At 42.8% G+C, this 25,191-nt stretch overlaps 1 protein-coding gene across 1 annotated transcript in view; it reads right to left on the reverse strand.

Annotated features, from left to right (window-relative positions):
• The window catches only part of csmd2 (CUB and Sushi multiple domains 2), a gene marked incomplete at its 5' end in the record, with an annotated part of 223,670 nt that overhangs the window by 102,735 nt on the left and 95,744 nt on the right, over window positions 1–25,191 (reverse strand). The window contains 9 exons of the mRNA XM_071515056.1: window positions 1,557–1,692; window positions 1,920–2,110; window positions 3,676–3,858; window positions 9,321–9,433; window positions 11,236–11,339; window positions 13,850–13,971; window positions 19,217–19,341; window positions 20,720–20,807; window positions 24,448–24,525. Of these exons, the coding sequence (XP_071371157.1) occupies window positions 1,557–1,692; window positions 1,920–2,110; window positions 3,676–3,858; window positions 9,321–9,433; window positions 11,236–11,339; window positions 13,850–13,971; window positions 19,217–19,341; window positions 20,720–20,807; window positions 24,448–24,525 (1,140 nt within the window). The remainder of the gene's footprint in view (window positions 1–1,556; window positions 1,693–1,919; window positions 2,111–3,675; window positions 3,859–9,320; window positions 9,434–11,235; window positions 11,340–13,849; window positions 13,972–19,216; window positions 19,342–20,719; window positions 20,808–24,447; window positions 24,526–25,191) is intronic.

Raw genomic sequence — 25,191 nt, forward strand, 5'->3', positions numbered from 1 at the left:
TTAATCAAAGTTGCTAATTAATGCATTAGTCGCCGTGTGTTCTCCACATTGCGGCTTTCCAGAGGCACCTGGGTTGGGTTGATGACATGTTTGCAAATGAGCCAGAGCAAGGACCCAGATGCATTCTGGGTAGGCTGTGATGTGCTGTTTTAGCTACAGTACAGTAGGTTTTGAGACACACAACCAGGAACAGTCTGCAGAACATATTGTAATTATAAATATCAGCCACCACAGTGCACTGGACCGAACAAACAAACAAACAAACAAACAAACAAACAAGAAATTTAATTCTACATGGACAGGACTGGGCCAAAAATCTTTCCTATTAATTTCATTGGAAGCACTAAAACATTGCCTCATCACAGCACAAACAGTGCGGTGAAGTAGAGATTTTCTCTAAATATTCCATTGTCAAATAAAGTGTGATCACCAAAATAGCTGCTATGGAATATACAGTATGCCCTGACCCAGCAAGGTCAAGACACAGTGCAGCAGAACAGCAGCCCTGCAGCTGGTAGGGATTCAGTGACTTGCTCAAGGACACTTCAGCAGGACGGATGCTTTGAGGGGGACTTTGAGGGATGGTCTCCTTACTTACTACCCCATCCAGCTGACCCCCAAAAACTCTTAAGTAGCAGCCTATTAGAATAGTTTTCTTAGATACTGTGGTGAATTCAGGCAGGGAACTCCTACACTGGACCAAATGAAAGCAAGCAGCAGATCACTGGGCTACTGTTTATTAAAGTAAAAATAACATTTTATTGCTAGCATTAAAGTGAGTCACTGCAATCAATTTCAGAGCAATGCATTAATGAGACAAACCTACACAAAGCATCTTAACTATCTATAAAATAACAACTTTGTGACTTTATAGCTGTACAATTGACTCTGTAAGAAGATATTATTCATTTTGGGATGTAAATTAATGCAAAGACATTCAGGCTCATTACACAATACTGCATAGGAAATGAATGCAATAATCCTGCTGCCAAACCCTCACAGCATATCCATGAAATGGGTTTACCAGCATGCAGCCAACATGTACTGTATCTGAGCACAAAACCCAACTGGAATTTCCTCAGAACTCAGCAGCTACCCAGAATAGAATATAATGAGCACCGCCGCAATATCTCTGTCAGGTAAGGATGCTGCGTCTTTGTTTGTGTTTTTATTTAGACGTCAAGTCTGCGTTTAGACAAAGAAGACAGGGCTTTTGTCATTTCTGTGTGTGTGTGTGTGTGTGTGTGTGTGTGTGCGCAAGTGCTGGGGGAAGTGTTGCCGTTGGGTGGAAGAGTTTGTGCAGTCTGTGGGAGACAGAAGCACAGATATGGCGATGGATGATGATTCATGAGGCCCATTGCTTATATAAACATACACAAACTTACACAAACTTGCATGCACATACACAGAGGCAGATACGCGCACACACACACACACACACACACACACACACACACAAAATCTAGGGGAATACACAACATCCAGTCAAGGCGGGCTTTTGCGATAAACTATAAAGACTTGCCTTTATCTCCTTTGAAGTAACAGTCAATACTCACTTGTAAACGTGATGTTGAAGCCTCGGTCTGTGTAGGTGTGGTCAGTCAGGAACTCCAGTCGTGCCACATGGGCACTAGTTGTTATGGGAGGAGGCAGGACGTCACCGGAGAAGGTGCCCAGGATAGGAGACTCAGCCTGAGGAAGATAGATAGAGGTTGCTCGATGAGACTGCTGGCATCCTGATGAATCAGAACACACAGAATTCTAAATAGGAAAGAGCACCTACAAACAGGCAGACAACTAGCAAGTCCAGTGACACAGACAGACGTGTTGGTGGGCAGGTAGACATAGCTACACCGGCAGCTATTCATACTGACCGGAAGACCGGACTGAGAGTAACGGCCGTAATCGTTCAACGCTACCTTTCCCCCGTCCTTGATGGACAGGAAGTCAAACTGTTTCTCCATGCTGAGGTCGTTGAAGGCTAGATTGATTCGGCTCTCGGGCTTGGTGATGATCAGCCACACACAGTGCATGTTGTTGCCATATTCCTGAGGGTAGTTGGGAGACAGCAGCACCCCCGACGGAGTGGTGAAGTTGAAGAAACAGGAGACTGCGGGGGGAGATGCAGACATACAGCGAGAGAGAGAGTGAGAGATGTGATGCGAAAAGAAATGAAAAGCAAAGCAACACGAAATAAGAGCCTTGTTCGGAAGGCTGAAAAACATCAGCAAATCCCATTTACTTTTGCTGACTACAAGACAATATGATTTGATACATTTTATTGAATCTGTAGAAATCCACTTCACATCCCATATACTGTTGATATCTAACACATCGGGGAGAAAGTCTTATTTCAAATAACACCACTATAAGCACCACTATGCTGTTTTGTAGCATGGACATACTGTATATAGAGCTATACAATGACAGCGACCGTGCTCTTACCAGGCTGACACAAGGCTCATAGAAAATTAAAAGGGAAATATGTCTGAATCCAGCCAAGGTTACCAGTAACAGCAGATCACAAACAGTGGTAGAATGTGGTCCACTGTGACAAGATTGTACTATATATCCATTTCTAGTCCAGGGAACCTTGACAAGGCTGAATTTTAGAAGTGTGACTGAATAACAGTGCATTAGCTGCACACATTAAACCTTTATTTGAGAGGAAGAACCCATTAAAATCAAAGTATCTCATTTGAGGGGGCCCTGGAGCATGAAAATGGGGACAGTGGAAGCCTAAGCAACACAAAATAAGCAGAGGTTAGAGAAGTGGGCTTGTAAGGCTTATGACTGGAAGATCATCATTTCCTATCACGGACGAGCTGGGTCAAATGTAGGTTGTATAAAAAAAAAACTAAAAAAAAACAACAAGAAATGCTCTCATTTCCCTCGACGGCGACTGTCAAGGTTGTCACTTGACCCCCAGTTGCTCCAGCAGAGCTGCTCAGTGGCCAACAGCAAAAGACTGTGGTGTTACTGGGCAGCTTCCCAATGTGGGTGGGTATATCTGTGTGAGTGTGAAGCAGTGTGATGCTGAAAAAGGCAGAAGTGTTGAGTCAACTTCACCTGTATCTGGATAAAGGCTTATAAATAAATGCACAAATAAATAATAATGAGGCAATGACCAATTGCACATTTAGTAAAGCGCAACATTCTCCTTGGCAATGCTGGATTGCAGCCACAGTGACTCAAATAGTTTGTTAAAGGTTAACTAAATACACAGTGTTTCCCAGCATTATGTGGCCAGATTGACTCCTGTGCCAGCCATCTCTATGTTATTCAGCTCAGTGATGTTTATCTAAATGCTACAGCTTTTTGTCCAGGCCATTATCTTATCAATAATACAACATTGGGCATTATCTGCGTGCTCAGCTTTCTTTTCCTCCTCCCCTCACCCTCTGGCTCTGTCTCTTTCTCTCTGTGTTTGTCTTCCATGGCGTTAATTAGCTAATAAGCCCTCCTATTGTTCCAAAATCCACAGCCTCTGCTAGGCAAACCATGGGGATAATCTGACCATTTATTATGCAGCCCTCCCTGTGTGCACTCACATGCATAAACATACATACTGAATCACCCACGCGAATGTGGTTGCACGCACACACACACACACACACACACAAACACACACAGTATATATTGAATCTGAATGATGTAAGGGATCCAAGAACTTACACACGCAGCTGGGCTTCTTGGCTGACCACTGGTTGTTCTTCTGACAGGTGATGTTTTTCTTGCCCACCAGCTCGAAGGCAGGCAGACACTCAAAGTACAGTCTGTCCCCATGACGGAAACCTGCCCCCTCCCGCTTGCCGTAGGCTGGGATACCAGGATCTCCACAACTGCCCTGGTCAATTTCTACGTAAACAGAGACACATTTGGAGAAGTGAACGTTCAGTTTGCCAAATGGACACTGACAATAGTGGACATTGACAATAAATGACAATTTAATGGGGAAAACATGGAAGTTGGTTCAGCGAAGGCAGACCTGCTGCTATGTCACCTAAATTTGTTCTCAAAAATCAAATCTTACAGCCACAGAACCAACTTAAATCTAACCGTGCCAATTACCACAAGGTGGGCTGCCTCTGTGACCACCCTCTCTGCAATCTGCTTGTCATTATCGCCTTGAATAAAATTCTTTAGCATTGTGGCCGACCATGGCTCTGTGACTCATGAGAAGTGTAGTTTCTTCAGAAATGTAAGAGGCGGATAGAGGGAGAGAGAAAGCGCGCGAGAGAGGGCCTCATCTTTCAGAAGATTGAAAAGGTCATTACCCGTACTAGCTGTAGCCTCCAGCACCCATGTATTGACAACGTACAACTGCATAGGTGATAAGTGATATCTTTCTCAAGGAAGATACATTGTAGGTTTCTACAGTACAGGATCCCAGGCTAGATTAAGGCCAACTCTATAATGCTGTTTCCCTTACAGCAATTTAAAGCAACTATACCTTCCGGGTGATGTAAAGTTACTGAACAACGCTGACTTTGCTCTGACCCTATCTTCTGACAGCACAAAAAGTTCCCCCTTTTGTGTGTGTGTGTGTGTGTCTGTGTGTGTCTGTGTGTGCATGTGTGAAAGGTAAATCGCTGCTGTCTTATCAATTATTCAATATGTGGAAACAGCAATGCATGCTACAAGACACTGGGAGAATCAGAGACCTTGTTTGTTTGAACCTGGGTAAGAGGGGAGGGAAGGAGGGAGCGAGGGGGGGGGAGAGAGAGAGAGAGAGAGAGAGAGAGGGGATGGGAGGTGAAGTGAAGGGGAAGAAAATAGGTTTGCAGAGGAACAGAGAGTGAGTGAGTGAGTAAAAGAGACCGAAGGAGGGAACAGGAGGAGAAGAGTGGACAAATGAGAAGAAGTAAAAGGCATCTTCCTGGCAGACCTCAGATGGGTAACAAGCGTACCTTTTAACACCACACAGTATCACAGTCAAGCGTTTTCTATTCTCTGCTGTCACCATGTTTTATCTCTCCTTTTGTATTGTGCATATATTCTTTTTTTTCTGTTATCTGTTTCAATATTCTCTCAGGCAGCAAATTCTGATGCAAATTCTTAAAACTTCCCTCCTTCGTCTTGATCAGAATCATCTCTTATGAAACAATATCCCAAAGAAATCATTACTATCTGAATCATACGATAATATGTAGACACACAGTATGGTAAGTTATGATAATTATATATATACAATATAATGAACAATGATACATAGGAATGGTTTTGTATATAGATTATAAAAAAGCAGGCATAAACAGCTAATCCATGACTTAGGAAATGTAAAATGAAGTTACAAGAGTTAAATTAGTGTTGTTAATATGATGGTTGCATATACGCATGAGTGTGATGGAGAATTAACAAATCTGACATTTGAGAGATAGATTCAGCTTCTGTTGTTTTTCCCTACAGCTCAGCCTGAAGCCAATTTTACTCACTACTCCCATGTTCTTGCAGATGTTGTATTGTAGCTTGTTCCTGCCACAATATGTAGTCAGTTCCACCAGTCAGAAGTGACACAGTAGCACAAGCCTTAATACTGGCTCAGCTGACTCCAAGATGGTGACGAACAAGTGAATTATGGTCAAACTTTGAAACCATTCCATCATTTAATTGAGACAAGGCACAAAATCCCAAATTAGATCAATTCTACATATTATAGCACAATTTTCTAAATTGGTACCAGGTTGACTAAAAGTCATTCATTTGCATTTTCACTGGAATTAAGACAGGGACACATTACACAACTTCTATGCCAATCATAGCCAATTATAGACTTGTTCATCAAGATTGAATTTTCAAGATCAGACATGGTTGTGTGATCTGTGTGATTTAAGAACTTTAATCTCTTGCCCACCAATCACCAACCAATTTGGGTTTTTACGACTCCAATCTGAACAAGTCTTGACATCTCCTTGTAGCATGAGCTGGTCATGGACTCAAATCTGAAAGGAGACCGGCAACAGCCAATGAGCTGAGTATGAGAGAATGACAAAAAACAAAAAAAAACAAAAAAAAGCTTGTGTTTTGGCCGGACTGGAGGGGTCGTATGGCGTGAGAAGTCAGGTAGTGTGTGATCCCCAAATCCGACCCGTCGTCAAGTGTGTGCACCTCTATGACACCTCTAAGACAAAAGCAAAACTCTGCGAATGCCAGCTGTTATGGGTGTGATGTCAGTTCAGTCGTGGAGTGTGGCCCCAGCTTTAGCGTGTCTTGGATCTGGCCACTACTGCCTCATTGTTGAAATTTAGTTTCAAAGACGCCCCCCCTCTCTGGCCTCTTAGCCTGTCTTAGCCAGACAGAATGGATATTACGGATATGGATATTAGTCATGAATGGCTCTGTGAAGAGTTCATTTCAGGCTAACAGACAGGCTAGCTACTGTACTGTATGACATCAAAATCAACGTGGTTTGCCAATTCTCCCGTCATGGGTTTTATTTTTCCATAATTTGCTGTGCCACTAAGTACCTCTTTACTGTCTCTTTATCCTCCGAAAATGTTACTCACCAGTCTTACGAACCTCTCTCTCATCTGTCTCTCCCTCTCTCCCTCTCTCCCTCTCTCTCCGCAAATGTATCCCTCCCCTCACTGTGTGACAAACGTTCCCACTTGCACAGGGAGCTGACTTGAGCACTTCGAGGCACACACACACACACACACACCTCCGCCACAACCCCTCTCCCTTAAAACCACACACGCCCATTTCATTATCCCAGGATTTATGCATCCCTCTCACTTTCACTCACTCTTCTTTCTTCTTTTCCGAGGTTGCAGATTGCGGATGGGAATGCTGAGGCATCCTGTCGAGGCATTCGGATGGGGGAACACAGACAGCGAATAAGCTCATCCATCCAGGAAATGATGGCATGAGTCTAATACGATTTTAAACCGCACCAGGGGTGATGCTGGATATAAATCCATACTCAGCCCTAATGATGATCATCATTTAGAACACATATTTAGAGCGCGCCGCCGCCTGGATGTATGGCTGTCCTGAGGCAGCCTCGATCACCAGACAACTCATTGATCTTTAGTGGAAGTCACCTTTACGTAAAAAGGGGGATGCTGGAAGCGACTTTTTGGGGAGAAGTTGGGGGAGAGTTGAGGGGAAAATGAACCGTGGGGATGTTTCAGTTCCAACAAAAACCACAAGTGGAAGCGCAAGCGGGCGATAAAGCAGATGCGCAAATATACGAAGACGTGCAAATGCATGCGTGCGCACACGCAATCGCACGATCCCTCGGTTGTCACTGCAACATACAGCAACAGACTCACTGAAGAACTCAAATTCCCTGCAGTGTTTTTCTCAAGTAGGGCCTCTCTTCCCCATGGGCCCCTACAATTAGAACATCAGGGAAAATGGAGGGAATAAATAAGAAATAAGAGCTCTTTGATGTGTGTGGTGTGTGTGTGTGTGTGTGTGTACGTGTATGCGTGCATGTGTGTGTTGTTTTGTGTGTGTTTGTGTGTGTTGTTTGTCTATGTTTGTTTGTGAGTGTGTATATGTTTGTGTGTGTGTATGTGTGTGTGTGTGTGTGCATGTGCGTGCACGCTCGTGTGTGTGTGCGTGCGTGCGTGTGTGTTGAAGAGAGAGGGCGGGAATGAATCAAACAGCAGTTGGGATTCTCATGAATAAGGGAAGAGATGTAATGGCATATTTGTTGTCCCTGTCTGTTTGACATTCCAAAGTCATCCAGACATTGTAATGGGTCTGAAACTCACATTACTGTCAACAACTGCACTGCACTCTCCTAAGGCCTAGCACTGCAAATGGACTTTAATAAAGGCTCAAAACCAGAAGAAAATGTGCATGTGTGCATGTGCATGCAAGGGTATGCAGTCATGTTTAAAATTGCACATGTTCAATATGCTCAGATAAAGTGTTGCAGCATGGGCTTGGAGCTACGCATGTGCATTATCGCCGCCTGTGATTGTGTTGGTGAGAGTTAGAATTTCAGCTGAAAGATTGAGGCCACTGCAGAGCGAATGCAACACAGACGCATACGCTCGGGTAGGGTGGGAGTGTGTGTGCTAGTATGACTGTGTTTGCAATTACACTTGATGATCAGGCTTAAAATACAAGTAATTGAGAATGCAAATTAGATTTTGGGTGCTCCAATCTGGGAGGTGAAGTGGTTCAAAGCGTTTCTTCCCCTTCATTAAGTAGAACTCATTGTTTTAATTACACTTTGGTTCGGCGTGCTGCTCCACTTTCTCTGTTATTTTTACTGATGAAAAATAAGCATCTGTGGGCAAGGGAGAAGACTCACTGTGCTTCTGAGAGGCAAACAGCAGACTTATCTAGAGGAAGAACTCTGGCAAACTCCCCATAGTCAGAAACACACACACACACACACAAACACACACACACACACACATAAACACACGCACACAGACACACAATAGCTTGTACTGTCTATCTCTTTTGTCTCTCCCTGTCTTTCTCTGTCTCTTTCGCATGCGTGCGTGCACAAACACACCCACACACACACACACACACACACACACACACAAACACACACACACACAAACACACACAAACATACACACACATACAAATACACTCCCTGCAGCCCTGAAGCTGCGGAGGATAAAAGTCTTGAAGTCTGAGGCAGGCAGATGCAGAGTAAAAGATTGTTGGGGGAAGGTGTGCAGAAAAGGAGTGAGGGAGGGAGAGATGGAGGGAGGGAGGAAATGTAAGAAGAGGAAGGAAAATGGTTCCTTCTAGAAGACAGTGGAAAGGACTGAAAGGAAGGCATTAGTGTCACTAATCTCTTCGTAATACAAAGGCTTCAGTGAGATTGGCACAGCATCTCTGACCCTTCTGCTGTTTGAAACCGAAATCAAGATGATGGATGCAGGGGAGGGCAACAATGTTACAGTAGACTGAAATAAAAACGTGCTGTCAGAACCCATGAAGTCAGCTTTGAGCAGTGAGTCACTATGCACAGGGGTGAAAGAGCAAAAAAGATAATTTTCATTTTCTTTGAGGTTGCCAAAAATGGACTTCTGTTAGATTAGAATGGTAATTGTAAAAGATACCTAACTATTGTCTCTTTGTTATCTTGACTACTTTGAAATGCTGAAGCAAAGTAGGATTGTTTGATTTCGGGCTATCTTGCAAGACTAGACAAGCGATCCTATACGGCCCTGTCTTTTAATGACCTTACCGCTTTTGATGCCGCTTGAGTATCAGACAAGATGAGCAGCTCAAACGTTTGAATCTGTTTTGAAATACACGTCCATACAAGTCTGATAAAGGCAGCCAGCTAGCCAGCGCACAGCACTGCCTGACAACCAGTATGTTTGAAGCGTCCTTACCTTCATAAGACACCTTGAACCCCAGGGAGCCACTGGTGTCATCTGTTTTGAAGTTGAGCCACATCTGGTGACTGGTGCTGACCACCAGGTCTGGAGTGGTGGTACCAGAGAGGCTACAAAAAGAAACAAGAGGACAGGATTGTTAACCAGAAAGTGTCTTCAAAGTATGTGTTGAGTATATGTGTGTACTATATACGAGTGTACAATGTGTGAATGTGTGCATCATGTGTCACACCTGGGCCAGGTTTTGCTGAGAGACTAAAGCCAGGCAGGTTTTTCACTTTCTGCACAGTGAACTTGGTTTCACTTTAATAGCCAAAGGCCCTGCTTTGACGGCATCATAAAACTATTTTAATGCAACTGCAAACTGCAACTTTTTTTAACACCCGAAGTTGTACGTTAAACTATCTGACTTTCCTCATCAAAGCACAGTGCTCTAAAACTGTTCTAGTCTGTGAAGCATTTTTTTAATCCTAACCCTCTAATTCCAAACGGTGGGGGACAAGAGAGTGGAAAATTAAGGCAAGATAAGTTAATTCCAGAAAATGTAATTTAATCCTGTTTGAATAGTAATTCCACCCAACTCTAATTAGTAAGTGTATACCTGCAAAGTAAGTCATTAAGTTATCACGACATATCGTACTGATAGTTATGTTCTATGGTGCCATACTTTTTTGTTTGTGTGAAAGAGTGTGTTTGACCTCAATGACAGACGTTCTCACTGTCTAGTTTCATTTCATGCCACTCAGGGACATTCAGAAGATGTCCATATGGGGAGAAGTAGTGCTTAATTGGATAGATTAAGTCATTTTCAGTGTTTGTGTGTGTGTTGTGGGAGTATGTGTGTGTGTGTGTGTGTGTGTGTGTACACAAACGTTAAAGCAAGGAAGCTCCTCACCGCTCAACAAACGCCTCTACCACAAACCTCTCCCTCCTTTATTTCCCACCTCTCCCCTGTTCCCACCCGGGCGAGGCAGCCTCGCATAAAAATTGATCTATAAAAACTTTATTAAGGCGGTAAATTTCAGCACAATTAATAACAACATCCTGTGAAACGTTATGGAGCATCTGCTAGAGCAAACTCCATTAGGGGGCATCAATATGCAGTTTGCAACGCTGCGCCACATGGCTGTGATCTTGTTTTTAACATTGAAGAGAGTGGTGATTGACAATGTGGTGCGATCTATTTTTCATGCGCTACTGCCTCAAGAGGTGATGAAACAAAGGAGAAACAGTGCGGCGGAGAGAAAGGGCTGGAGGTGGAAAGGGGCAGAGGGAGAGGTGCTGCAGGGTGAAGGAAGAAGGAAAGTGGAGGAGGAGGAGGAGTGATGGGAAGGCAAGCAAGGTGAAAGGTGAAGGGGAAAGAGAAAAAACAAAACAGGATTCGATGGAACATGGGCTACAATTTCATGCAGAAAATCTTATTCTGAATAAATTCCTCCCAACTGACAATGCCAAATTAACAGTATACATGAATGGTAAATAAAGTGATCTGATAGGGTGTGCGTGCATCAAAGCATATAATCAGATCAGATCAGAAATTTTGAGAAGAATGTTTCAGACTTTTCTGGAAACTCATTGTCGCCACTTACTCTGAGTGGACAGACATGAAGAATTAAGATTACTATACATTCCAACCAAAGAAAGTAGTTAAGTCTTTAAAACGGATTATCAAAGGTTTACACCACCCATTTCATACTAAATTAAATTATGTTTGGAATGCTCAAGTCTATTCCCTTCTGGGGCATTTATTCTGATTGGGCTAAAGGAATACCAGGCTCCATGTAAACCCAGCTATGATAGTAACAGCAGCAGAAAATGAAGGACTGATAGAGATGACAGGAAGTGGAGGAAAAAGCTAAAAGAACTCAGGAGCAGAGGGAGGAATGAGGGGAAAAGGATGGAGGCCACTCACACATGGAAGACGGTCTTCTGGTCTCCCACCACCTCGCCGTCCCCCACCGTCAGGGTGTCGTAGCCACGCTCCAGGTCGAAATCCTCAAATGTCAGCTTGATCACCTAGACAGTGGGACATCGCCATGACAACCGTGAACGACAGATGCTCGACCCCTCCCGACAGCAGGTGTGGAGAGACCCCTTCCCATCTGTCACTCTCTCCATCCCTCCATCCATCCGTCTATCCATCTATCAATCTCCCTCAGTCTGGACGTTTTTCTGGCACTATTCCATTTGTGCCTTTTATAGCGGCGGTGTATATGCGCATCATCGTCCCCACATCATTTGTATCTATTTATCGCACTCGTTTCCAATCTCTTGTACATCATCACATCTCATCATGAATCCTCATTCTCTATCCCATCAGATTCTGATCATGATTCATAGCTTTCACTATTAATGTAAAATATCAGGTTGGTGTTGTTGCACCTGGATGCTTATGTTTGGATGATGTATTGACATTCTATTTCAATCCAGGCTCATACAGTCATATTGACACCCTTCGTTTCACCCGCTTATCCCCATGTGTTCTGTGGGTGTGTAAGTGTGAGTGTGTGTGTTTGCCAACTCTGATCTCCACTCTGGTGACCATGAACTCTCTCTGACTCATCACCCATCTGATTACCTGCCAGACGGTCCACATGACCCCCGCTCTTCCCTCACTGAATCAGCAAGGCGCGTCAGAGAGACCTGCTAAGAGATCCCATTGTGGACCATTTAGCCTGACTTAGTGACTTTAAGTGCACCAGGAGGGGTGGCGATGGACTTGAGGTTGTTCACAAGGTGAATATATCCATCATAAAGGAGACGAAAAAAAGTTTTAAAAAACGAGGATTTATGCATTGAATTTTCATGGCGAAAAAAGAAAAAAGAAAAACCTACTCATTTCAGCTCATTTCTATGCTGCAGGAGAGTGTGTGGGAGAGAAGGCGGAACAAGGTAAGAAAAACAATAAGTGTGCCCTATCCAAGGGAAACAAGGGGCAAGCTTAATAAAGACAGACAATGAAATAAGGTGTGTCTCGAGTATGATAGTGCAAAATGTCGATAAATAAAGAAGAGAAAAAAAAAAAGGGAAATGCAAGGAAAAAATGAAATAAATAAAAAAGAAAGGCAAGTACTGTCTTGGTCTCCTATTTTAAATTGGCTGCCACTGACTTCCGCCAAATTCTTAATGTTTTCAGAGGGCTGGGAGAGCAAGGCCTAATGAAAAAGCTTATATAAATGCAAATTGCATTCTGTCCTATGTTAAACCCAGTGCCTAATGAAAATTGCCAAGGTGGAGAGCTGAGATGGATGGCGTGTAGGCAAAACAGGTCAGATCACCAGATAAATGGAGTTTCATCCCACAAACTCGTCTGCCATCTGCCAGCCAACAGGTACGGGACAGAGGGGACAAGGGAGGGAACAAACAAAAAAAGGAAAAGCATAATAACCGTATAGGTTGCTAGCCATCTCTGACGTCCACAGTTGGTTATTTTGGTACAGGGTCCCTGATGCTGAAGGAGAGACGCTTGAAAAACTGTCAACTGAAAAGAGCTGTGTCCGGTAACCTCAGGACGCGATGAAGGAACAACACTTGACACGAACCCACATTAGTCATGATGTCGCGAGGTTGGATTAAGGTCCAGAAGAGCTGTGTCACGTCCCGCCCGCCCCCCCCCGGCGGTTCCGCCTGAGTCTCCCGCCTGACCTAACGTCTCCTCTGGCGAGGCCTGTGTGGACGGGCAGGAATAGAAGGCCATTACATCTCTAAAGAGAAAGAACAGCCTCGCTCCATCTTCATCTGGACCGGACGCAGAGCGGAGAGACAGCCCTAAAGCGCCGGTGTCTGTTTCAGCAGGCTGCCCGCCGGGTATACCCAAGGGTGTCGGTATGTGTGCATGTGTCTGCATGCAAGTTAAGAGAGAGAGAGAGCGCGTGTGTGTGTGTGTGTGCCCCTACCTTCCCTGCCTCGCCTCACCTCACATAGCCTCTCCTTCACTCAGCGCAGTGTGATAAGAGAACAGATTTGTAAAACCATTTTGTTTGAGTTCACAGAAGGATATTTGGCAAGCGGGCAGCTGCATGGCCTTGAACAGAACTCCAAAGTCATCGGTCTGAATAGAGCGGCTATGTCACTTTCATGATATCCTCTGAGCATGCTCTCTAAACCTCTCCATCCCTCTTCTGTCTTTTTCCGCTTTCTTCTTCTCTCCCTCACCACAGGTGATTCTAATAACTCTCTTTGTCTTCCGTTGGCTCAATTCCGCTGTTTTTTTTTTTCTCCGTCTTCTCTCATATTCTTTATCTCTTGCTTTTTTTGTGTGGTTCTCTCACAGGATGTGTTGAATAGCCTCCAAATTGTCCTCTAGCATTTAGTAAAGTATGAGTCATTTGTGCCAGCACAGAGCCTCTTCTGGAGTCCCTCCCCTACAGGTGCAAACACACCAGTCAGCTGCTTTTCAGTTTGTTGGCAGCCGAAGCACTTTTTGCACCGGTGGAAAAGCTAGCTATTACAGCGGGAAAGCAGTGGCGATGTTTCACCAGTGCTCGCTACACTGCTGCTCCAATCCCACAAGTAATGACTTTTACCTTGGATGTGTCTGTGGCTGTGATGACCCAGGTGCAGTTAGCGTTGTTGTCATACTGGACTGGGTAGTTTGGAGAGGTGATGATACCGTTGGGTCCTCTCAGCTGTCCTCCACACATGGGTGCTATAAGAGATGAGAGAGAGAGAGAGAGTTAAATGTTTGGTCAATGACAATCTAACCATTGCACCATTGCAAGTACGATAAACAGAAGGGCTACACACAGCTGTTGAAAATAAGAAAAAGCTCAGACAAGGTCAAAAATAACACAATAAAAATAAAATCTAAGCACCAAACTCCCTCCTGGGTATATGGATTAGGACTTAACACCATATCAAAAGACAGCTAAGCCAAGGCGGACCAGCAAATTCACACTTTATCTTTGTAATGGTCAGGAAAGACAATACAAAACCACCGCAATCTGAGTAAACCACACTGAACATAATCCTCCAGTGGCGGGATCATGAAGATCAAATCACTGGCTAACTTCAAATCACCTTCAAATCACCAAACCACTGACTGTTGGATTCTGAACTGAACGATGAGGCATCCGTTGCTTATCCACTGTAAGCGAGGATTGCTTTGAAAATGTGCAGCTGTTTGGCGGGTGCTTGGTAACGATAACTCAGCAATTGTTTTGTTTATGAACATCATCAAATCGTAAACAGAAGTGCCATCCAAACAAAATTGACTGAAGTGCACTCTCTAAACACTTGACTTGCCAATTCAGTGTGGCAGTTAAAATACCCATGAATGAGAGACTAATGACAGAGTCAATCAAAGCAAAAAAAAAACCCAAAACAAACATATTCAACAAAACAAACCTACTGAGTTTTAATTGCTGACCGCCATAGCTTTGTTCATTCAAGCACATCTAGATATTTCAATTGAAAAGACTAGGTGAGCAGTTGGCAAACCAACTTTTAAAGGACAATGTGACTTTTCTTATCGAGGCCCTGGGGCGCCTGCAAGGCAGAACTCTTAAACACCTCTTCGAATTAAAGCAGTACTTCTAATGAGTCCTGTAAGGGGAGTGTGTGCGTATGCGTGTATGCCTGTATGTGTGTGTGTGTGTGTACATATGTGGGGGGTAACATGAAAGTATTTAAAAGGGCCTGGACCCAGCCACCCTGATCTTAATGAGTTACGTCTAAGAGAGGTCCTGCGGGTGTGCAAGCACCGCTCGGTGGCCACCCCTCTCCCTCCAAACCAACCCTATTAAATTGCAAAGGAACTTTGGGGAAGTTTGGGGAAGAATGGAGTAATTAGTTTGAGTGCTGCTGACAGTTAGGGTGACCTCAATGAAAATAATACAGCAGAGAGGAAGTCCACTGAAGTATCATTTCCCCCCCTATTTTTTTTTTTTTTTTTTACTAATGGGGATCATCGGGCCTGATCCTCAATGCCCTGGGCTTTTTGTGACAGAAACTTAAGTCCAGCAGGCTGATCACCCAGCAATCAGAGGCCATGACGACTCACAGAGAGGAATTAAAACAGCTCCGTGTGACCAGAGGGGAGAAAGAAAGTATGAGTGGAAAGGGAACTGCGACTTTTACCTCCAGAGGATGAATGTGCAGCCCTAGATTAAGTCTTTTCCTGTGCTAATGATAGTTCTTCTGAATTTAATGATGACTAATGCTAATTTAGGCCACAGATACATCTTCAATTATTCCTGGACGATGTTTAATCTTCATTTAAACGTTCCGAGGCAGAACAAAGGCATGGTAAAGGTTGAATGAGGATGATTCTCATTCTTAATTTTGCTCCAGGACAGGCAGGAGCAGTCAGTGAAGTCAGAGTTCATGGTATAGACACGGGGAAGGCTGCCAGCGGAATTCCATGATACAAAACATTCAAACTAGATCGTCCAGTCACTTGCCCTCAGAACTGGTGCGTAGACCAACCAACACAGATACTATGCTCTACACTCAACAAACAGGTTCTTTCTTTATATTATTTTATTAATTCAGAGGAGAGCAGAAGATAAGACAGACATTTGAGCACTACGCCTTCATCAGTACAGACCACAGTATCTGTGTTGGATGATACGAAACATTGAAATCATATTCTGAAATATGTTTCCATTATTTGTTTCTGTTGCTATCCAGGTAGTAGACTGTGGCTCAGATGGGAGGAAGTATAATCAATCCTTCCGCCCACATAATCCTTCTGAGATCCGTGTCCCCCTTCTCCGTAGTGGTATAATCTGATTTTGGCTCAATTGGATCACTCTAAGACAAAAAGAACGGGGGAGCCCCTGGAAAACCGGATTTCTCAGAGCACATTAAGGTAACGAAGATGGCCTAGAGGCCATGATAAAGGGGATAAAATGCCCAGGTGATTGCATCAGACAACATTGTCTGAGAGTGGGGCATTAAGAAAACTGATGAATGGGGAAGTGGGGAAACCGGTACAAACTGGCTGACATAAGGGGAAAAGTGGATGGAAAATGCACCGCATAGCATAGACCAAGGATATGAAATATTACTAGTGGTCCATTTGCAACTGTGGAGAGCTCGGTCTTGTGGCATCAAGACTTAAACCAATCAGTATGTCAAGATAATTTACACAAATTACACGGTCCACCAACAAAACAGTTTTGATGAATTTCCGCCTACACTTCTCTATAATTAAACCTGACTACACACAGCACCAAACCGAGCCAGAATTCAAATATCTATATTATATATTATACAGTATATTATACATTTTTATATATATATATATATACATCCTCTCTCTCTATCTCTCTCTCTCTGTCTCTCACCATGTCACTAATTAGTTCCCCTACTGACATCGCTGTTTGAATGAATAGATACTGCAAACAGTTCAATGCTATCAATGTCACAGGTCTAAAGATCCGTCCCACTGCCACCAACTGAAACTTTATTTCACCCTTAGCTGGCCTCAAGGACAGTTTTCATATGAGCTGTTCTGTTTATGTATTTTCTGACATTGTGATTTACGAACGTCTCATTCGTAGTGCAAGGCAAAATTGTTTGGCTTAATTACTCCACAACTTTTTGGAGTTATCCCTCGGCACTTTGCAATTACAGGGCCCTTTTCGAGTAATGACCCAGCATTTAGTGCTGTCGAATCAATGAAACAAGACAAATAATCACCCCCCCCCTCCCCAAAACAGCCACCCCCCCGCATTTGCCAATTCAAAAAGAACTGATTGAAATCAGGCTTTCACACCCAAACAGCCTAATGACTATTGCAGATGTGTGAATCTCCGACTGACTGATGATGTGTGCCAATCACGCTTTGTCACAAGCCACCAAAGCAAACAAGAATGTGCACGTCAGGAATGTGCACGTGTGTGTTTTTGTATCTGTGCCTTTGTGTCTGTGTGTGTGTCCAGCTGTGTGTGCATTTGTACATGTTGCTATATCACTTTCATAATTTCCCTTTCATTATAATTCTTATTCAACGTCCCTTATCTTTCCTGTAGTTTAATGAAGCAAATCCATGTGAGTGACAGCAGAGAGTAATCAGAAACCATACTCTCTGTATATCTCTCCAACTTGTAATTTCAGTGTTGCATTCCCAGCTGAAACACTGTCTCTACTATCTTTATTTGCAAAGTGATTCATTGGACTGATATTTTTTTAAATATATGGACTAAGAGTGTACGATAGACAATATGGGTTTTACATGAATTTCCAGGCTTTACAGGGTTTGCTTACATATGTAATATCTGTAGTGAAACAGACCAGAGTGTATTTTGAGTTTGATAGGTTAAGATTTTCCACATACAAGTCAAACTCTTAAAGAACAGATGTGGACATAACCAGAACTACGGATGGGCAAATACATTTCAGATTTTATATTTAAAAACGACATCAATGATAACATAATTTATTGATCCTTCCCACCTAGGGAAATTTTCTTTTCACTTGCCATCCCTCCACATGGGGGTCAGAGGTCAGGGTCAGCTACAGAACAGCAATGCAGATATTTGCTGACATGGGAACATGGGTCATTCAGTTAAAGGATGGTCTCTTGAAAGGATAATACTGGTGTCTTTTTTTTTTGTTTTTTGTTTATTTTAAGTTTGTGCCAATCGTCTAGGTTGCCCCTCTCCTTTCTATTATTCCTGCTCACAGTCAGCACAGTTGGAGATATCAGGGCTCATTCTCCTTCCTCAAGAAGAATACATTTGCTGCCATTCAATCTTGTACAGTATTAAAAAAACAACTTCCATAGACTTGAAAATTGTCTGAGCTAGATAATCCATCACAGTGAACATGAAGTGTTATTTTTGTTTCGTCAAAATTTCTCTGTTTTATCCTTGGTCGTATCCTCTCATTGGACCAGAGAATATTTCAGGCTCTTTGATTGGATAAGGAAGGCCGGAGGGTGCATGTGTCACAATGTAAACATGGGATGTAGACTAAACTTTTCACCAGTCACTGACATCCTTTGTGATTATGTTATGCTCTGCTTACTGTCAATCACCTGACACCCAGAGGGAGAAATGGATCTGCCACAAAATAATCCCTAAAAAACATGTCACCTTACAAATGTTATTGTCACATCCATGTCTTTTCATTTAGGGTGTCTTTCTTAACCGGGGCAGCAGTTATTTTCAAGATAAGTTTGACAATGTAAAGTTTGTATTTTAAAAACGAAAAATGAGGAGATGTTAAAAAACTCGAATTACATATGACACACATTGCAAAATGTTTAGAGAAATGTAAACTAAGCATAGCCAGTATTAACTCTAAATGACATTGCTCCTTTAACCACTGGGACACACTGCCACCCAAACCCAAATACAAGTTAAAGTTAAAAAAAATCTAAAAAGGTCAACTTTTTGCCATAAATTGAAGTGACAAAATTAACATGGCCTGTTCAGATGAATACATGTCACACGCCCGTCAATTAATACAAAAAGGCCAACCACCACATCTACTCTGATTAATACAGCTCACTGCAGCTGGAAACTGAGCAGCAGATAGCCAGCAGCCACATAACAGACACCATACAGGGAGCCTGATCGCTCTCTCTGCCTGTCACAAAATGGTTAGAAGTCAGGAGACATGCCTGATGGGCAGCACTATGCCAGCATGGCTAACAGAGCGAGGGAGCGGAGGCGGAGGATGGCTGGCCAAAGGTCAAAGTCAGGCCAGTCACAGTTAAAAATTATGAATGCAGAATCAATAATAGACAGAATGAAAGAAAATAGTGTGCATCTGCACTAAATATGCACTAAGCGATCGAGAGGCAGACAGCACACACACACACACAAGCAAACAGATCAGCATCAGGGCATATACTGTAAGTATGGAAATGTGAATGGAGGTCATATCAAGACTTCCTCCGTCACAGAAGTGCATACATGCACAACCCACACATCAATCCTCACCTCTGCAGATGGGCCGATCGTCGCTCCAGCCCACGTAGCTGTCTGTCACCCTGAGACAGCTGATGCTCTTGGAGCCCTGCAGTTCGTAGCCCTCGTCGCAGGAGAAATGCACTGTGGCCCCTCGTCTGCAGTGGGGTTGGGTACAGGGACAATGCGTCAGTATCGCACATGTTAATATATGGTTAACCAAGACTGAAACGTTATGTATCCTTTTGTCAACCTACTGGACACTTTTGCACTAGAGTGACCGTCGTATTTTTTTTGCACAAGGAAGCAAAGCGACTCCTTTGTCTGACCCTTAAAGGACGTTTAAACCCGATACTCTGACATTTTCCAAAATGGCCCTGAAGAAGAGAGTTGTTCTTTCTCTCCAACTCCGGTCCTCTGCTAATCCATTTCCCTCTCCTCTGAAACCTCTCTGTAACAGTGGGAGTGTGGATGAGGTAACAGCGAGGGACAAAATGGCCTATTGGAAAAAAAGAAAAAAAAAGTTTCGATTGTCTTTGGCTTCCCCGCTGTGACTTCCAAGAGTCTTGCATCGTGGGAGACGGATGGTACCCATTTGTCTGCGTTAGGGTTGACCATTGATACAGAGAATGACTCTGACAGGACAGAAGCTCCATAGGCCCATTGGTAATACCTACACCCCACAGAGAAAGCCTATTAGTGTGCAATGGCTCAGATGGTAGCATATTTGTTTCAATATACACATTTCTCTATTTGGTTTGGTTGTAATGGTTTTAGGGGGCGCGGCATTGGGGATTGTGCTGTATGCTAGAACAGTAGCTTGAAAAACACAATTGCAACAGCAGGGTATTTCAGTGCAGTGTTGATACTCCATCATAAAAAGACGTCCCACGCAGAAACTCGTTACTTATGAATGCCATGTCATTACCCCAAAAGCACATGGTAAAAGTATAAAACAAAGAAGTTAAAAAAAGAAAAGAAAAAGCATTACATTTTCAAGGAACTTTGGAGGTGGAGAATACTAATTAAATCTCCGATCCCTCTAATTTACCTTATTCAACCTTTACACACAACAACTGACAAAGAAATATTACATTACATGAGGAATCAATCCAGAACGCAACTGCAAACCCTAATGGAGCTCTTTCATGTCACCACAAGTTAATTAGGCCCTGGCAATTCAGTTAGCAAATCTACAGCCTTGTGTTGAAGGTTGAAGTTAGCTATGTGGAGATTCGAGTCATTATTACTTATTAAAAGAAAACTGGGGCTGCTGAAGCCATATAATAGCTGCAAGACAAGATTTTGACCTGATGTAACATAGTGGTGTCACTTTTGTCGAAGGTGGGTGAGGTGTATGAGGCCTGATGAGCACCTTCGCCTTCAGCCTAAAAGTAAAATATTGACTGTCACTGTTTCAGTACCTGTTAAACCGTCTAAATTTGTCTAACCTTGTTCAGGATTCTCTTGCTTCCATTCACTAAACACCCACTCCTTAATTTACTGCTCCTGAAATCACCCATCACTTGCTTTTACCTGAAGTCAGAGCCTTTTCTTTTTCCTCGGTCCGGGATCCCCGGGTCTGGACACATGTTGTGTCCCTGTGCCACACCCATCTGAGACACTAGAAGAGAGAGAAAAGAAAGGAATGAATAGGATATTCAAAATAAGGAAAGAGCGAGAAAGATTTTAAAGTTGAAGAGCTCGAGGAGCGGAATGTCAGAATTGGCAGAAGTGGCTGCATTAGCATTTTCTCATTGGCACATGAGAGGTGCTTGACATTTGTGTTGCCAGTATCATTAGCATTTGTGTACATCAACGTGATGCTTCATTTGACATGCACCTTGACCATTTTCCTGCTTACCATTTCTTATCTAGTACATTTTAACCCAGTGCAGATCCCTAGTGGCATGCTGTTAAATCGTGCCACCAGGTGCACAGCGCTTGAGGGTAAAGTGACAAGAGGGGTCAAGTGAGCGTGGTCAAGTGAGCTTGGCCAACCGAGCGAGGCCACCTGACTGACTGGGCGGGGTCAAGAGTCTGACTGGGGCCAAGTCAATGTGACACCGGCTGATTGGCCCAGGTTCCAGAGTGAGGCAGGAAACTAATGAGCAAAAGATAAGGCTCATTGAGCACGTTTACATGGACTGCAATATTCAAATATTAACCCGATTAAGACAATACTCTGAATAAGACACTGCCATGTAAACAGCATTTTCTGATTACCTTAACCTGAATAATGTCATAGTCGGAGTAAGCAATAGTCGAATTAAGACGTGGAGTATTCCGATCTTAGTCGCATTATTGAAGTGCATTGTAGACATGTATACACCTTAATCGCACTATGACGTCCTATCAGAGTTTTCACAGCATTTTCTGACACATATGGCAATCCAACTGCTTGACGACGCATGCTCTAGCTTCCAGTGTGTGTTGCGCAACTTGTTTACAGATGAAAAGATGACTGCCACCAGTAAAAAGAGGTCTCAACATTTTCTCCCTACCACGGTAGCAACATGACTGAAAGGGTTTCAGGTTAAATTCCAGAGGGAAACTCGGACGTAAGACGTAGGGACGTAATGTGGGTGTGCGTCTTCAGTCATTAATTGGACTATGCACTGTAGCATGTAAACGGGAATATGAATGGAATAATCTATAAGCAACTCATGTGAACGCCTTAATCAAAATATTGTCTTATTTAGAATAAGGTCAATAGTCGGATTATTGCAGTCCGTGTAAACGTAGTCATTGGTGTCAGGGAAGCAGTGGTAAACAAATGAATGGCAAGAGGATATAGGAGAGTTGTTTGAGTAAATAGAGGGGAAGGACTATGCTGACTAACCCAGGAATATGTGACCAAACACCGTGAATTCAGGCTCATTCAAAGTGAAATACAAAGTACATTAAAAATACAAAGTGCAGTACAAAGTGAAACAAACTGAAAATTCTGTTTTTTTTCTGATAGCAGGAGCACAAGTAATGGATATGGGGGGGGGGGGGGGGGTACAAAGGTGGGAGGTAGGGGTGGATAAAATAAATTGAAAAAGGCCTGGAGGCAGGATTATTATTAATGCAGCTCTTTTCTGTTCAACAGGTTGTTCTAAGACCCTTAGCCTCCCATCTCTCTCTGTCTGTCACTCTTTCCCTTTAGAGGCAGTCAGGTGACTTGCAGTGGTGAAGGTGTAAGGTTACAAAGGTACATGGGATAACGAACAGCGCACTCAGAGAGAGAGAGACAAAGAAAAATTATCCCCGCCATGGAGAAAAGGGCAACCAATGCAATTACAGCTGTCCTTTTGCTATTGGCACCACATTACCACAGACAGTGCAGCTTTAGTGTCTTTACCACTCGACACCCAGCTTTCACCCTTTCCTCTGACCAGAGAGAGGAGAGGAAACTTTTGAGTGACTTTGGACAAAAGTGGAGAAAGGATAAAAGCTGAAAAAGCCTGTCTGGCAGGAAACACCCATGAAATTCACAGGTGGCATGAAGGGTTCCAGTCAAGTCAATGACACATTCATCGTCTCTCTGCTATTTGTGGGGTTGAATTTTGCTCAATAATTACCAGTGTTGGGAATAACGCGTTACAAGTTAATAACACATTACTAGTTACTACTTTTGGCAGTAACTAGTAATGTAAATAATTACTTTTTCAAATTAATAACGCAATTACAATTACTGAAATTTAAATGGGCTCGTTACTCGTTACTGGATTATCCGGTTTATGATCATCCGACTTTGCGGTGGTGCAAGTGAATCAAAAGACTACCAACCTCCCTGGCGACTTTATTTCTCAAAAGCGACTAGCGACAAATCTGGACACTTTTTCTGACCATGGGAAGCAATGTTAATGTGTTGAATCCCAAAGCATTTGGCAATAAATTGGTGCGGCTGATGCCGGTTTTCTCTACTTGCTTGTCTAATCCAGAGAGTCTGATGATCACAGTGTAGCTCCCTCCCTCTGCTGAGAGCAGCGACTGTAGGATAGGGTCCACTTGTAATTGTTACCGGCGTACGCTGAAACTGGCCCGGGTGGGCGGAGTCAGCACTTACATTAAAACGGGCTATGCCGCGGCATGCATAACAAGTGCAGCATTATATATTGATATGCAAATTATCGTATGACATCATCTGGCGATTACATTCTAGCAACTTTCTGAGCAGCCAATAGCTACTTTCCTTGGAAAAGAGTTGGCAACACTGCTACCGGTCCGGTAACTTAGCCCACACAGTGTACTAATGCTTGATTTGAAGGCCTGTCAAGGCTACAATAAATACGCCTATCAAAACATATCTATTGTGTTTTCTTGTTCCACTACTTACTTTTCATCATAGTGATAATGGGTACAATGAGATAAAATTTGACAGTTGTCTTGTCCCACACTGTGCCACAGCAACACTAAAATAATATAGACAACAACGCAAAAGTTACTTTCCTAGTAACTAATTACTTTTATTATGCAGTAATTGGTAAAGTAATTCAATTACTTTTTGAGAGAAGTAACTAGTAACTGTAACTAATTACTAATTTTCGGTAACTTACCCAACACTGATAATTACACTGCAAAAAATGTCCATCTTAACAAGTCATTGAATCTTGAATTGAGTGTTGAAATAATAGCTTTTCTTGAAGCAAGTGAAAAAAAATCTGGCCTTGTGGTGAGTGAGATTGTCCTCAAACCAGAGGGCCCAGGTTTGATTCCTCATACCTGCTGCTTATCTTTGAGCAAGATACTTAACCCCCACATACTCCATGGGTGCCACACTAGCTGGCTGATGCTGTGTCCAAACCAGACAGCAAATAGACAATTCCCCCCTTTGGTAGATCAATAAAGTATATAGAAAAAGAAAAAAAAAAGTAACTTTTTGTAAGGATGGACATTTTTCATTTTCATTTTTCAGTGGTACAATTAAAAGTACATCTACAGTAACATTTTAAACATAAGGAAAAAAAACCTGCTTGTGATTAGGAGAAAAATATTAGGTAAAGGTGATTTCCGTCAGAGATGCCAAATTGATTTTGCCATGCTGAGAAGCACTTTTCTGTCCAGCTTAATGCACATTCATGTACTAAGAAACGAGGAGCTTGCCAGTAAAACTGAGTTCAAATTGATAATGCTGAAGTTGGCATCAAAACGTTGCATGCTCCCTTGATAATTGTGGGCCACTGCACCGAAGAAGTGAGAGCAACCAGTTGTTTAAAGTAAGAAACTGGGCCAGTTTATTTGCAAAATGGAGGTGGTAGGTGAGGTTTGTAACTTACACACTGATATCTTGTGGTGGTTGTCTTTGCTGGGCAGCATCTTTACACCTCGAGACTTGAGCTCAGTCATCTTCTTCACTGGAGAGGAAAAATAGAAAGAGAGACATTAAAAAACAGTGCAATTTTAACACCTACACATTTACAACAGTGGCGACAAAATGACTGCAGTAGATACAATATACAGACTGTGCTATACACACGCAAACCCACTCCACATCCTGTCATGTGCTCCAGTTATGATAAAGCAATAAAAGAGACAAATAGTGAAGACTTGGTAATGGCTCTAACGGAGATGATACAACTCTGAATAGACAATGCCAACCAAGATTCGGCGCTGTAAAGGAGCGACTACGTGTGTGCAATATACTCCACACAAGATTCATTCAGTTTATGAAGTCCCTATTAGGAAAGGAAAAGAGAGCTCAACAATGTGCAATTTCCTTCCCATTTTGGAGTGGAGGTGGCAGGGAATAACAAGGATTAGTGGGTGGGGTGTATAAAAGTGGATACGAGTAGCAAACCAATCATTTCTATACAATGACAAGATGAGGTTTAAATTATTGAGTGTGATGATAATTGCGGAGCAAATGAAAAAAAAATCACTGCATATTCATTTGAAAAAAGGAGCTCATCATCGCAAAACTAGAAATGGTTAAATTTTCTGAAGAAAATTAGTGGGCTTACTTCAGCAAGACAGGTTGAAGACAGTTAAATTCATTACAAAGTGTTTAAATGTCTGTACAT

Source organism: Centroberyx affinis, unplaced genomic scaffold (genome assembly GCF_046629955.1).
Source record: "Centroberyx affinis isolate AG114_WGS23_722 - 3 ecotype Tasmania unplaced genomic scaffold, CSIRO-AGI_Caff_v1 ptg000299l_1, whole genome shotgun sequence".
NCBI classification, from domain to species: Eukaryota; Metazoa; Chordata; class Actinopteri; order Beryciformes; family Berycidae; genus Centroberyx; species Centroberyx affinis.